Here is a 15462-nt window from a genome sequence, read left to right on the forward strand (position 1 = left end):
TTTCTTTTAATTTTTGAGTTCTACCAAATTGATTTGCTTTCCAGTGAGACCACGCATCGACCGTGAAACATTCAAATCGGTCATTATTAAAGCCGGTCGCACTCATAAATGGGCTGTTGACATTATTGGTGAGCCCCCACCGGAGATTAAGTGGGTGTGGAGGGACAACATCCCCCTGACGAATTCCGAAAGAATCAAAATAGAAAATGCAGACTACCACACCGACTTTACTATCGTAAACGCAGCCCGGAGAGATACAGGAAAATACACTTTAATTGTCGAGAATGTGAATGGTAAAGATACGGAAACCGTGGAACTTACAGTTTTGGGTAAACCTGGAACGCCGGAGGGTCCACTGGAAGTGACAGATGTTACGGCCGAGAAAGCCAAAGTCTCGTGGAAGAAACCTGAAGATGACGGTGGTAGTCCGATTAAAGAATATGAAATTGAAAAGATGGACATGGCGACCGGTAAATGGGTACGTGTTGGTCGTGTTCCAGGTGATAAGATTGGTCCTGGTGGTAAACTCGAGTACGACGTAACAGGACTGAATCCTGGATCAGAATATAAATTCCGTGTAACAGCGGTCAATAATGAAGGAGATTCTGAACCTCTAGTTTCAGATCGCAGCATCGTTGCTAAAAATCCATTTGGTAAGACTGCAGTACTTTTTATTTTCCTAATATTAGACGATATTGTTGAACAGATGAACCTGGCAAACCGGGTGCTCCAGAAATTACTGATTACGACAACCAAGGAGTCAACCTTAAGTGGGAGAAACCAGTCAGCGATGGCGGTGCTCCTATCGAGAAGTACATCATCCAAAAGAAAGATAAGTACAAGCCTGATTGGGAAAAAGCTGGGGAAGTACCTGGAGACGCTACTGAAGCTAGAGTCGAAGACTTGAAAGAACGTGGAGAGTATCAGTTCAGGATAATTGCCGTCAACAAGGCTGGACCTGGTGAACCATCAGATGCATCCAAGATGCAAGTTATCAAACATAGAGCTCGTAAGTTTCTGTCAAAAATTGAATATTGTCTGGGACAACAAATTTTTCAGTGAAACCGAGAATTGACAGAACAAATCTGAAACCGATATGTGTTCGCGCTGGCAAGATCATCAAGTATGACGTGGACGTCAGAGGTGAACCTCCACCGACAATCACTTGGTTCCAAAACAAGAACGAAGTAAAGTCCGAGGGCAACATTGAAATTATCAATATCGACTACAACACTAAGATCACGATCTCCAACTCGATTCGTAAAAATACCGGCATTTATAAGATCAAAGCTGTCAACGAGCACGGCTCTGACGAAGCCGAGGTTGAAATCACTGTTCTTTGTGAGTATTCACTTGGGTTAGTATTAGGGTTGCTAATTCTGCTCCACAGCATCTCCGTCCAAGCCGAAAGGACCACTGGATGTTACTGACGTGGTGAAAAACGGTTGCAAACTCAAATGGGGCAAGCCTGAAGATGACGGTGGCAAGCCTATAACAGGATACGTCGTTGAGAAGTTAGACAAACAAACAGGTCGCTGGGCTCCCGTCGGACGCACAAACGACACAGAAATGGACGTGAAAGGATTGGTAGAAGGACACGAATACGACTTCAGAGTCAGAGCTGTCAACGATGAGGGCGAATCGGAACCTCTGGAAACAGATAAGTCTATAGTTGCAAAGAATCCTTTCGATATTCCAGGCAAACCAGGCACTCCAGAAATTACCGACTGGGACGCTGATCGCGTCGATCTTAAATGGACTGCGCCTAAGAGCAACGGAGGCGCTCCGATTACAGGATACGTGATCGAGAAAAAAGAAAAATTCTCTACTTCGTGGGACGAAATTCTCACCACAGACGGTCCTGCTACTGACGCACAAGTGCCTGGACTCAAAGAAGGCAACACTTATCAATTCCGAGTCCGTGCTGTTAACAAAGCAGGACCTGGAGAACCCTCCGATGGTACAGGACAACACGTCGCCAAAGCTAGACATTGTAAGTCAAAAATTTGGCAAAATAACTTGAATAATACTGTTTTCCAGTACGCCCACTCATCAATCGCGAGAAACTGCACACTGTTAAAGTACGAGCTGGACAAGTTGTCAAATTCGATGTGGACGTCAAGGGTGAACCTCCACCGAAGATCACCTGGAGCTTCGCCAACAAGCCTTTGGAGAGCGCCGGCAACATCAAAATCGAAAACGAGGACTACAACACTAAATTTACTCTGACAGAAACAGAAAGGAAGTACACCGGCACGTACACGATCAGAGCTGAGAACGAGTCGGGCTTTGACGAGGCTCCAGTCGAAGTCATCATCTTGGACAAACCTGGCAAGCCTGAAGGACCTCTCGACATCACGGGCGTCCACAAAGAAGGATGCAAACTGAAATGGGAGAAACCCAAAGACGACGGTGGTCTCCCTCTTACTGGTTATGTCGTGGAGAAACAAGATCTAAGCACCGGTCGTTGGGTCCCAGCAGGTTTCATCGACCCAGACAAAACTGAACACGAAGTCACAGGTTTGGAACCTAACAAGAAATACAATTTCCGCGTGAAGGCGGTCAATGAAGAAGGCGAATCCGAACCTTTGGAAAGCGACACGTCCATCGTCGCCAAGAACCCTTACGATATCTCCGCACCACCAGGTTTGCCAGAAATTGTGGACTACGACGAACACATGGTCAAACTCAAGTGGGAACCACCGGTCAGAGATGGTGGCGCACCAGTCACCGGATACATCATCGAAGCGATGGATAAATTCAGCGGACAGTTTGTCAAAGTGGCGGAAGTTGGGCCACAGTGCAACGGAACTGTCAACAAACTGGAAGAAGGAAATCAGTACAAGTTCCGAGTTCGCGCTGTCAACAAAGCTGGAACTTCGGATCCCTCGGAGCAGACCAACTGGCACACTGCCAAACCCAGATTCTGTAAGTTAGATCGTTGTTAAGTTGTGAAACCATGGTTAAAATGTTGTTTTTATAGTGAAACCCTTGATTGATCGCACCAACTTGAAGGCTCTGACGATCAAAACTGGCTTGTCCATTAGTCTGGATGTGAATATAGCGGGAGAACCTCCACCGCAAGTTACGTGGTTCTACGAAGGCAAAGAACTGACGTCTTCTGAAGAAATGAAGATTGATAATGTCGATTACAATACTAAATTCTTTGTACTGCGCGCCAAGCGTGTACATTCTGGCAAATATACCATAGTCGCGAAGAATTCTGTGGGTGAAGACACCGCCGACATTGAAATCTCAGTTCTTGGCAAACCTGCAACACCAAAAGGTCCTCTCGACGTTACTGACGTTACCAAACACGGATGCAAACTTAAATGGAAGAAACCAGACGACGATGGTGGTTCTCCTATAGATCATTACGAAATCGAAAAACTTGATCCTCTCACTGGACAATGGCTTCCATGTGGCAGAAGCACCGAACCAGAAGCCAACGTTACAGGTCTCCAAGAAGGCAAACCATACAAGTTTAGAGTAAAAGCGGTCAACAAAGAAGGAGAGTCGGAACCGTTAGAAACCGAGAAGCCGATCGTCGCTAAGAATCCATTCGGTAAGTGTAAAGCGAACAATTCCTCGACCAGAATTGTCTAACTTGATGTTTTAGACGAGCCTGGAAAGCCTGGACGCCCCGATCCCAAGAACTGGGACAAGGACTTTGTCGAACTGGCATGGGCTCCACCAAAGAGCGACGGTGGCGCTCCAATCGAAAAATATATTATTCAGATGCACGACAAAGCCGGACGAGGATGGGTTGATGCTGCTACTGTTCCCGGAGACAGAAACTCGGGACGTGTTAACAACGTTGAAGAAGGACACGAGTACGAGTTTAGAATCGTTGCGGTGAATAAAGCTGGTCCGAGCGAACCAAGCGATCCATCCAAATCTGTCACTGCCAAACCTAGATTTTGTAAGTAGACGTGTTTCGAGAAAATCTTGTAATAAACATGTGTTTTACAGTGGCGCCTCACATTGATCGTAAAAACTTGCAAAAGAAAATTTTGCGTACTGGACAACTACTTAGAATCGAGGCTGACGTTAAGGGCGAACCAGCTCCTGTGGTTACATGGACGCTCAAAGAGAAAACTCTGAAGACCACCGAGAGGCTGAAAATTGAAAACGAAGAATATCATACGTCTTTCATTTTGCAGAAGGTCAAACGTTCCGATACGGGCGTCTACACAGTCACTGCGAAGAATGACTCCGGTGTGGATACAGTCGACGTGGAGATTCAAGTCTTAAGCAAACCTTCCAAACCGAAAGGTCCTCTTTCTGTGTCTGATGTGAAAGCTGACGGTTGCAAATTGAAATGGGAACCACCAGAAGATGACGGTGGTGAACCCGTCAGTGGATATGTAGTAGAACGCATGGATGTAGAATCTGGAAGATGGATTCCAGTTACGACTACTAAAACACCAGAAGCCGAAGTTACCGGCTTGAACGAAGGCAAAGATTACTTGTTTAGAGTGAAGGCGATCAATTCTGAGGGTGAATCTGAACCTTTAGAAACTGAAGTACCGATTACTGCCAAGAACCCATATACCGAACCAGATACTCCTGGAAAACCAGAAATTAAAGACTGGTCCAAGAACCATGCCGATCTCAAATGGACACCTCCGAAAGAAGATGGTGGTGCTCCAGTTGAGAAATATATTATTGAAAAGAAAGATCCAGTCACGGGCAAATGGCAAAAAGCTTTGGAAGTACCTGGCAACAAGACCGACGCCAAAGTACCAGATTTACAAGAAGGGCAGAAGTACCAGTTCAGGGTTAAAGCTGTGAACAAAGGTGGCGAAAGTAAACCGTCGCCACCGTCTGATACGATCACAGCTAAAGACAGATTCGTACCGCCTAAAATCGACCGTACTTCACTCAGAGATCTCACTGTCAAAGCAGGACAGCACATTCGTTTGGATGTTAAAGTGTCCGGAGAACCTCCCCCGACGAAAACGTGGTTCTTGAACAAAGCTCGCATCGAGAAACGTTCAGACATCACTGTCGATCTGGAAGATTACAAAACGAAATTGGTGATCGGAGTGGCCGAGAGAGGCCACACCGGAACCTTGGTACTCAAAGCTGAGAACAGCTCAGGAAAAGACGAAGCAAGCATCGAGATCAAAGTGATCGACAAGCCGAGCAAACCTGAAGGTCCACTCAAAATCAGCGACGTCCACAAGGAGGGATGCTCGCTCAAGTGGAACCCGCCACAAGACGACGGTGGCGTGCCGATCGAATACTACGCCGTGGAGAAGCTGGATACGGCGACTGGCCGTTGGGTACCCGCAGGTCGTGCCAAAGAACCTAAGATAGAATTGAACAACCTTGAGCCTGGACAGGAATACAAATTCAGGGTGTCTGCAGTGAATGCAGAGGGCGAATCGGAACCTCTGGAGGCCGAACAAACAATAGTTGCCAAGAATCCGTTCGGTTGGTTGTGCTCGAATCGAGTAAATTTCTTTTAATTTTGTGACGTTTTAGATGAACCTGGCGCGCCTGGCACTCCTGAAGTAACCGACTGGGACAAGGATCATGTTGACCTAAGATGGACTCCACCAACGAACGATGGTGGATCTCCAATCACCGGATATGTAATCGAGAAACGGGAGAAAGGCTCACCGAAATGGACCAAAGCTGGAGAAGTTGGTCCGAATGATACTAAAGGAACCGCTGACCACTTAGACGAAGGAGTTGAGTACGAGTTCAGAGTAAGGGCGGTGAACGCGGCTGGACCTGGTGAACCCAGTCAAGCATCGAAATCTGTCATTACGAAGCCTAGAAAGCGTAAGACAATCTAATTCGTTTGTGAAATTTTCTTAAAAGTGTTGTTTCAGTGGCTCCAAAGATTGATCGCCGCACTTTGCACAATTTGACCGTGAAGGAAGGCGAACCCATCTACATCGATGTTAAAGTTAGCGGTGAACCTGCTCCCGATGTTGTGTGGTACCAAGACAACAAAACTGTCACTCAAACACCACATCGTCACGTTGACAATATTCCTTACAACTCCAAGTTCTTCAACGACACGCCCGAAAGAAAGGACACTGGAGTTTATAAAATTGTTGCTTCGAACAGATACGGCCAAGACACTGCGGAAATTGAAATCACCGTCGTCTGTAAGTTCTCGCACCATTCGTTTGGTTCTTAGCTAAAAATGGATTTACAGCAAAACCGGGACAACCAGAAGGTCCCTTGGAAGTTTCCGACATCCACAAAGACGGATGCAGTCTTAAATGGAAGAGACCTAAAGATGATGGCGGCGAACCCATCGAGGCGTACGTCGTCGAAAAACTGGACCCGGAAACTGGAATTTGGCTACCGGTTGGAAAAACTACCGGAGATGTGCCAGAAATGAAAGTAGATGGTCTTATTCCTGGACATGAGTACCAATTTAGAGTGAAAGCAGTGAACAAAGAAGGTGAATCCGAACCGTTGGAAACCGCTGGAACCATCACAGCCAAAGATCCTTTCAGTAAGTATTGGTTGTCAAAACTGACTGTTTTTTTTTATAATCTCATCCATTAGCTACACCAAGCAAACCTGGAGCTCCAGAACCTGTTGACTGGACCGCCCAACACGTCGAATTGAAGTGGACTGAGCCTCCATCTGATGGAGGTTCTCCAATAACAGGATATATCGTTGAGATGAAAGACAAATACAGTCCGTTGTGGGAAAAAGCTTTGGAAACAACAACTCCAAGTCCCACTGCAGTAGTACATGGTTTAATCGAAGGAAATGAATACCAGTTCCGTGTTATTGCAGTTAACAAGGCAGGACAAAGTCCAGCCTCAGATTCTAGCAAAACCTTCATCGCCAAACCTAGATTCTGTAAGTGATAGTAGTGTTTGATTATGGAGCTTTTCTGAAGTCAAATTAATTTGTAGTGGCTCCAAGAATCGACAGAAGACATCTTCACGATGTTACCATTTCGGCTGGATCTCCGCTTAAATTTGACGCCAATATTATTGGTGAACCTCCACCGACTGTGGAATGGCGCTTTAACGGCATGACCCTCAAGAATGACAACCGCACACTGATCGAAAATGTCGATTATAACACTAAAGTCGCCATCAGACCAGTTAAGCGTGATGACACTGGTGAATATACTGTGACGGCTTCTAATTCTTCTGGAAAAGACACCCATACGATCAATGTCACTGTCACTGATAAACCATCCAGTCCAGAAGGACCTTTGCAAGTGTCAGACGTGAACAAAAATGGATGCAAACTTAAATGGAAGCGTCCCAAAGATGACGGTGGTACCCCGATTGAGTACTACCAAGTCGAGAAGATGGATCCAGAGACTGGAACTTGGGTACCGTGTGGAAGACCAACTGATCCAAGTAATTTCAAGGTGTTTCACTCGATTGCTTTAGTTAAACAATCTCTTTTGCAGACTTTGAAGTGACCGGTTTGACCCCTGGCAAAGAATACAAGTTTAGAGTTGCCGCGGTGAATTCTGAAGGTGAGTCTAAACCCTTGGAGACGGAACAGGCGATCCTTGCCAAGAATCCGTTCGACGAACCTGGCCCACCAGGTCATCTCAAAGCTACCGACTGGGATCGCGACCATGTCGATTTGGAATGGACTCCACCAAAAGACGATGGTGGATCGCCGGTCACCGGCTACATCATCGAGAAGAAAGACAAATTCGGCGATTGGGAAAGAGCTTTGGAAATCCCAGCAGACAAAACCAAAGCCACTGTGGGCGATTTGATCGAAGGTCAACCCTACGAATTCCGCGTGAGGGCGGTTAACGCTGCGGGTCCTGGAGATCCGAGCAACGAAACTCCAACTATCATCGCCAAACCCCGAAACCAAGCGCCGAAAATTGACCGCACTAACCTCATCGAGGTCCGCATCAAGGCCGGACAACCCTTCAGCTTTGACGTTAAAGTTTCGGGTGAGCCGATGCCTCAGACCAAGTGGTTGATAAAAGGAAAAGAAATCAAGTCGAGTGAGAGAACCAAAGTTCAGCACTCTGATTACAACACGAAGATAGCAGTTCGCAACGCGACTCGCAGCGAGTCAGGAACTTACACCGTAACCGCGGAGAACGTCAACGGCAAAGACATCGCCGAGGTGGAGGTGATCGTTTTGGACGTACCCAGTCCACCAGGAGGTCCACTCAAAGTCTCGGACGTCCATGCCAACGGTTGCAAACTCAACTGGCGTCCTCCAGCCGACGATGGAGGTCAACCCGTCGAGAGGTACGTCGTCGAAAAAATGGACGAAGCTACCGGCCGCTGGGTCCCAGCTGGTGAAACAGACGGTCCTGAAACTTCTCTAAATGTAGACGGTCTAGTTCCGGGGAAGAAATACAAATTCCGGGTACGCGCCGTCAACAAACAAGGCAAATCCGAACCCTTGACCACCGCGCAAGCCATCGAAGCCAAGAATCCGTTTGATGAACCCGGAAAAACCGGTACGCCGGAAATTACCGACTACGACGCAGACTTCGTCGAGCTCAAATGGGATAAACCAGAGTCCGACGGAGGATCGCCCATCACAGGCTACATCATCGAGAAACGCGACAAGTTCAACCCCAACTGGGAGAAATGTGCAGAAGTTGAAGGCGACGTCCCAACCGGAAAAGTCAACGATCTCATCGAGGGAACCCCTTACGAGTTCCGCATCCGCGCCGTCAACAAAGCTGGACCTGGAGAACCCAGCGATGCCTCCAAAATTCATGTTGCAAGACCCAAAAATCGTAAGTTGACACTGACTCTAGTGTCACAATTGTAACAAATTTGTTTCAGTCGCGCCGAAGATTGACAGAAACGCCCTGCTGGATATCAAAGTACGGGTTGGTCAATCATTCGAATTCAACGTACCAGTTATAGGTGAACCACCACCGACCAAAGAGTGGCAACTCAAAGACAACACTTTGTTCAACACTGATAGACTTAAGATTGTCAACGAAGACTATAAGACGACTCTTAAGGTTACAGACGCCAAACGCGCTGACAGTGGAGTCTACCAACTTACTGCGAAGAATATCAACGGTAAAGATGTCGCCACTGTCAACGTTACAGTACTGGACGTACCTACTCCACCGGAAGGACCTCTCAAAGCTGACAACGTCACGAAGAACTCTCTCACACTTCGATGGAAGCCGCCTAAAGATGATGGTGGTTCAGAAATCAGTCACTACACCGTCGAGAAACAAGATACTGAGACTATGCGATGGGTACCTGTTGGAGAAGCCATGGGTACGTCGATGCGAGTTCCCAATCTCGCCGAAGGCCACGACTATAACTTCCGGGTTTGCGCTGTCAACAAACAAGGCGAATCCGCTCCATTACAGACCGCTGAAAGTATTACAGCCAAAGATCCATTTACCAAACCCGACAGACCTGGTGCACCTACACCGACCGACTGGGACAAAGACCACGTCGACCTTGAATGGGCCCCACCAAGAAAAGACGGAGGTTCGCCCATCACATCGTACATCATCGAGAAAAGACCAAAACATGGGTAAGTCTCGCGTCGCGTTTTCAAACAAGTGTAAAACACTTTGTCTTGCAGCACTTGGGAAAAAGCTGCGGAAGTTCCTGGTAATGTAACAAAAGGTACCGCTCCGAATCTCACCGAAGGCGAAGAGTACGAATTCAGAGTGATTGCGGTGAACAAGGGAGGACAAAGCGAACCTAGCGAAGCTTCTGTTCCTGTCATCGCCAAACCGAGATTCCAAGCTCCCACATTTGACAAGACGCTTCTCGAAGATATCACTGTCAAGGCAGGTCAACGCTTCGGATGGACCATTCCAATCGAAGCTTCACCGAAACCGACTGTTAAATGGAGCGTTAACGGCAAAGAAATCACTGCGAACGAAAGAATCGACATTGGTCTTTACAACAACAAGATGTCGTTCGATATATCGTCTTCGCTTAGAGCCGATGCTGGTCGGTACACAGTTACATTGACTAATGACCTAGGAAGCATCACAGCTTCGGCACAAGTTACCGTTCTGGATAAACCAGGACCTCCGCAACCGCCTCTCAATGTCAGCAACGTCACCAAAGAGAGCGCCAGAATCGCCTGGAAGCCGCCACTCGACGACGGCGGTTCCCCGATTCTTCACTACATCGTCGAAAAGATGGACGTGTCGCGTGGTACTTGGTCCGACGCCGGAATGGCAACCCTCACGTCTCACGACATAACCAGACTGATCCACCGCAAAGAGTATTACTTCAGAGTCAAAGCTGTCAACGCGGTTGGAGAATCCGAACCGCTGGAAACTACCAAGAGCATCATCGCCAAAAACGAATTCGGTACTTGCTTTTGCACATTTTTCTTACAAATTTTAACTTTGACTTTTAGATGAGCCGAGTGCTCCCGGCAAACCTGCCGTCACAGATTGGGATAAAGATCACGTTGACTTGGAATGGACACCACCGAAGAACGATGGTGGTTCTCCGATTACTGGCTACATCATCCAAAAGAAAGAGAAAGGAAGTCCATACTGGACCAATGCTGGTCACGTCCCTGCCAACAAGAACACCGCTACAGTACCTGATTTGACCGAAGGACAAGAATACGAGTTTAGAATTATCGCAACTAACACCGCTGGCCAAAGCGAACCTTCTGAACCTTCCGATGTCGTCACAGCTAAAGCCAGATACCGTAAGCCGTGTCATTTATGTTTGGCCAAACTAACTTCTATCTTTCAGTGGCTCCCAAAATCAAAACTCCACTCAATGATATTCGTATCAAGGCTGGACTTATCCTTCACCTCGATATTGACTTTATTGGTGAACCGTGTCCGGAAGCTACCTGGACTGTTGGTAGTAAAGCATTAACTGCAAATGATCGTACTACCGTTACATCCATCGGATACCATACTGTTATCCATACTGTCAACGCTAAACGTTCTGACAGTGGCCTATATCATCTACTCTTGAAAAATAACTCCGGAATTGACGAAGGTTCATTCCAAGTTATCGTCTTAGGTAAGTTGTTTGAAAAGTTGAGTGAATCACTGCTTAACGACCTGTTTTAGATCGCCCTGCACCTCCAGAAGGTCCTCTCGAATACGAAGAAGTTACCGCACAAAGTGTTACACTTTCTTGGAAACCACCCAAAGACAATGGCGGTAGCGAACTAACGTAAGCTGCAGAAGTGGATGAACTTGAGTATTACAAAACTCTTTTTTTCAGTGGTTACGTTATCGAGAAGAGAGATTTGACTCATGGTGGTGGTTGGGTTCCAGCTGTGAGCTATGTGAATCCCAAATACAATCATGCTGTGGTTCCAAGGCTGCTCGAAGGAACCAAATATGAATTCAGAGTGTTTGCTGAGAATCTGCAAGGACGCTCCGATCCATTGGATACTGAGAAACCAGTCGTAGCTAAGAACCAATACGGTGGACAAACTGGGAAAACTAGCTTTTGTACTAAGTCTAACTTTTGTTTTTCTGTTTTTAGATGTACCTGGAAAACCTGGAAAACCAGAACTTGTGGATAGCGACAAAGATCACATCAAGATCAAATGGTCTGCACCAATTAGTAACGGCGGCTCTCCTATTATTGGATATGACGTTGAAAGAAGAGATCGCGCGACTGGACGTTGGGTGAAACTCAACAAGGAACCGATGCGCCATCTGGAATATTACGACGACAGAGTGCAAGAAGGACACCAATATGAGTACAGAGTGGCAGCTGTTAATGCTGCTGGACCTGGCAAAAAGAGTGACACTTCGAACGTCTTCATCGCTAAACCGATGAAAGGTGAAAGAGTGTTTTTTTTGTGAGCCACCATATATATATTTACTTCTGTTTTCAGAAAAACCGAAACTGTGGCTCGATGGAATTATTGGACGCAAGATTAAAGTCCGCGCTGGAGAACCTATTAATATTGATATTCCTCTTACTGGCGCTCCAACTCCCAAGATCGAATGGTTGAAGAAAGGAGTTGTCATTCCGGAAACAAACAGAGTTTATGTAAGTTGCTGACAAAGTCTAATCGATAAATTGTTTCCTTGCTTGTAGACTGAGACAACAAGCGAACATACTGCTCTGAGAGTGGAAGTTAGCAACCGTGACGATGCTGGCAAGTACACCATCAAGGCCAAGAACGAATACGGAGCCGACGAGGCTGACATCGAAGTCATCGTCGTCGACAAACCTGGAATCCCGAGAGGTCCTCTGCAGTACACCGAGACTACTCAAGACAGCGTTTCGTTGTCGTGGAATCCTCCAAATGACGACGGCGGCGGCGAGATCAGCGGCTATATCGTCGAAGTGAGTGAGTATGGTACTGACAGTTGGCGCCCGTGTCCAGGTTTCTGCCCCCGACCGTCCTTCACTGCACGCGGCTTGACCGAGGGCAAGAAGTACGTCTTCAGAGTACGCGCCGAGAACATCTACGGCGTTTCGGAACCTCTGGAAGGCAAACCTGTTATCGCGAAGAGTCCGTTCGATCCACCGGACGCTCCAAGCCAACCCGAAGTAACCGGATTTACTCCATCGTCGTGCTCGCTCAAGTGGAACCCTCCAACTTCCACCGGTGGTAAACCCATCACAGGGTACTACGTCGAGAAGAGAGAACGCGGCGGAGAATGGATCAAAGTCAACAACTATCCAACTCCCAATACGCAATACACCGTACAAGACCTGCGAGAAGGCAACAAGTACGAATTCCGGGTGATCGCAGTCAACGAAGCTGGACCTGGTAAACCGAGCAAACCAACCGAACCCGTAACTGCTCAACACCAAAGATGTAGGTTTACTTGAGTTCAATCTGCAACCGCTTCACTGTCGATTTGTGTTTCAGTCAAACCCGACGCTCCCGAACCTCCCAAAGCCGATCGCATCACCAAAGACAGCGTCACTTTGTCTTGGAGACCACCTCGCAGCGACGGAGGTTCTAAACTCAAGGGCTACTTCCTGCAGAAACGCGCTAAAGGCGATGACGACTGGAGCGACGTCAATTCCATCCCGATCACTGAGAACGTGTACACCGTGCCCAAACTGAAAGAAGGCGAAGAGTACCAGTTCAGAGTGACTGCCGTCAACGAGGTGGGCAACTCTGAACCCAGTCGACCCAGCAACAACATCCTCATCGAAGAACAACCCAACAAACCTTGCATGGATCTGGGTGGTGTTCGTGACATCACAGTTCGGGCGGGAGAAGATTTCAGCATTCACGTCCCATACCTTGGCTTCCCCAAACCCACCGCCTCCTGGTTCGCCAACGATAAGATTCTCGACGAATCGGATAGCCGTATTTTCCCGAAACTGACCGACGATGCTGCCAGTATCATTGTCAAAAACTCCAAACGCACTGACAGTGGACAGTACAGATTGCAACTGAAGAATCCGTCAGGATTTGACACCGCAACAATCAATGTAAAGGTCTTGGACAGACCTGGGAAACCGGAGAATCTCCGTGCCGATGAGTTCGCAGGAGATGCTCTTACGTTATATTGGCAACCACCTAAAGATAACGGCGGCGCCGACATTACCAACTACATTGTCGAGAAGAAAGAAGCCAGATCACCAACTTGGTCGAAAGTCAGTAGTTACGTCACCGTTCCTTTCATTCGTATTCGCAATTTGACCCTCGGAAAGGATTACGAATTTAGAGTTATGGCCGAGAATCAGTATGGACAATCGGAACCGGCGGTAACCGCCGAACCAATCCGAGCCAGACATCCGTTCGATCCTCCTGGTGCTCCTGGAGCTCCTCGCGGAATCGAAACCACCGAAGACTCCATCACGATTCAATGGACCAAACCTAGACACGACGGTGGCTCTCCGATCACCGGTTACGTCATCGAGAAGAGACTCATTTCGGAAGACAAATGGACCAAAGCCTCTCACGCTATTATTCCAGATCTTTCTCACAAAGTTATCAATTTGATAGAGAACCACGAGTACGAATTCAGAGTGGCTGCTATCAACGCTGCCGGACAAGGACCTTGGAGCTCTTCTTCTGACGCTATCGCCGCAAGAGCTCCCCCATCAGCTCCAAGAATCACTTCAGATCTAAGCATCAGAGACATGATTGTGATCGCCGGTGAAGAATTTAAGATTACTGTACCGTACGTGGCCACACCCAAACCTAGAGCCTCCTGGACGATCAACGGAGACGAAGTGTTGTCAGACAGCAGGATCAAATTTGAAACAACCGATATCGCATCTATTTTTGTCAATAAATCAGCTAAGAGAAACGACACTGGAAGCTACACCATCAAGCTGACAAACAGCGTGGGTTCCGATTCTGCCACTTGCAGGGTCTTGGTTGTGGACAAACCGCAACCACCTCAAGGACCTCTGGACATTTCCGATATCACTCCCGACAATTGTTCGCTGGCTTGGAGACCACCAGCCGACGACGGTGGTTCGCCCATCACCAACTACATCGTCGAGAAACTCGACACTAACGGCATCTGGGTCAAAGTCAGCAGCTTCGTTCGCAGCACTCACTACGACGTGATGAGCCTGGAACCCAACAAGAAGTACAGCTTCAGAATTCGCGCCGAAAACCAGTACGGCATCAGCGAACCACTCGAAAGCAGCGAACCCGTCACTGCTAAGTATCCGTTCACGGTACCCGACGCTCCTGGTGCACCACGCGTCACCGACTGGACCACGACCACCATCTCGTTGAGTTGGGATAGACCGGCCAACGACGGTGGTTCACGCATTCAAGGTTACAAACTTGAATACCGCGATGTGGCCCACGACACTCACTGGCAAAGTGCTAGCGACTACTTGATCAAAGAAACTCACTTCGATTTGTACAACATGACCAGCGGCCACGAGTATGAGTTCCGCGTCAGAGCTAAGAATGCGGCTGGGTTGAGCAAACCCTCGCAGTCTTCCAGCAAGTTCAAGCTCAAAGGTAAATTCAACGTACCGTCGGCACCGCAGAATCCTAAAGTTGTCAAAGTCGGCAAAAGTTATGTCGATCTTACTTGGGAACCTCCGAGTAACGACGGGGGGGCTAGGATCACCGGCTACATCATCGAGAAACGTGAAATTGGTAGTCCGCTTTGGCACAAATGCAACGAATACAATGTTACTGATACTAGTTACACAGCTTTGAATTTGACTGAACGCTCCGATTACGAATTTAGAATATATGCGGTTAATTCCGCTGGCAGGAGCGAACCGAGTGCTTGCACGACTCCTGTCAAAGTGTGCGAAGTCCTCGGTGGAGAGAAACCCGAATGGGTCCGTCCTCTTGGCAACCAAACCGCTCCTCTCGGCAAATCTGTGTCTCTGTCTTGCGAAGCTTCCGGCAAACCACAACCTACCTTCCGCTGGTTGAAGAATGGTCGCGAGATCACAGCTACTGGAAGATTCAGAACTGAAACGAAAGGGGGAGTTGCTTGGTTGCACATCTCCGATCTTCTGGACATCGACGATGGTGACTACACTTGCGAGGCGAGCAACTCGCTTGGATCCGTCACCACAACTGCACGTTTGAAGATAGGAAGTAAGATTT

General features: G+C 47.8%; 1 protein-coding gene across 39 annotated transcripts in view; it reads left to right on the plus strand.

Annotated features, from left to right (window-relative positions):
* bt (projectin protein bent) overlaps nucleotides 1–15462 on the plus strand; it is a 39150-nt gene that overhangs the window by 18058 nt on the left and 5630 nt on the right. For all 39 annotated transcript variants that reach the window (XM_069060811.1, XM_069060813.1, XM_069060808.1 and 36 more), the window contains 24 exons: nucleotides 45–653; nucleotides 707–1009; nucleotides 1060–1341; nucleotides 1391–1993; nucleotides 2041–2928; nucleotides 2984–3565; nucleotides 3620–3922; nucleotides 3973–5439; nucleotides 5491–5793; nucleotides 5844–6125; nucleotides 6176–6481; nucleotides 6535–6837; nucleotides 6894–7352; nucleotides 7406–8719; nucleotides 8769–9486; nucleotides 9538–10283; nucleotides 10333–10635; nucleotides 10683–10961; nucleotides 11012–11117; nucleotides 11169–11374; nucleotides 11436–11738; nucleotides 11794–11951; nucleotides 12000–12729; nucleotides 12784–15453. In XM_069060811.1, the coding sequence (XP_068916912.1) occupies nucleotides 45–653; nucleotides 707–1009; nucleotides 1060–1341; nucleotides 1391–1993; nucleotides 2041–2928; nucleotides 2984–3565; nucleotides 3620–3922; nucleotides 3973–5439; nucleotides 5491–5793; nucleotides 5844–6125; nucleotides 6176–6481; nucleotides 6535–6837; nucleotides 6894–7352; nucleotides 7406–8719; nucleotides 8769–9486; nucleotides 9538–10283; nucleotides 10333–10635; nucleotides 10683–10961; nucleotides 11012–11117; nucleotides 11169–11374; nucleotides 11436–11738; nucleotides 11794–11951; nucleotides 12000–12729; nucleotides 12784–15453 (14223 nt within the window). The remainder of the gene's footprint in view (nucleotides 1–44; nucleotides 654–706; nucleotides 1010–1059; nucleotides 1342–1390; nucleotides 1994–2040; nucleotides 2929–2983; nucleotides 3566–3619; nucleotides 3923–3972; nucleotides 5440–5490; nucleotides 5794–5843; nucleotides 6126–6175; nucleotides 6482–6534; nucleotides 6838–6893; nucleotides 7353–7405; nucleotides 8720–8768; nucleotides 9487–9537; nucleotides 10284–10332; nucleotides 10636–10682; nucleotides 10962–11011; nucleotides 11118–11168; nucleotides 11375–11435; nucleotides 11739–11793; nucleotides 11952–11999; nucleotides 12730–12783; nucleotides 15454–15462) is intronic.

Source organism: Tenebrio molitor, chromosome X (assembly GCF_963966145.1).
Source record: "Tenebrio molitor chromosome X, icTenMoli1.1, whole genome shotgun sequence".
Classification (NCBI taxonomy): Eukaryota; Metazoa; Arthropoda; class Insecta; order Coleoptera; family Tenebrionidae; genus Tenebrio; species Tenebrio molitor.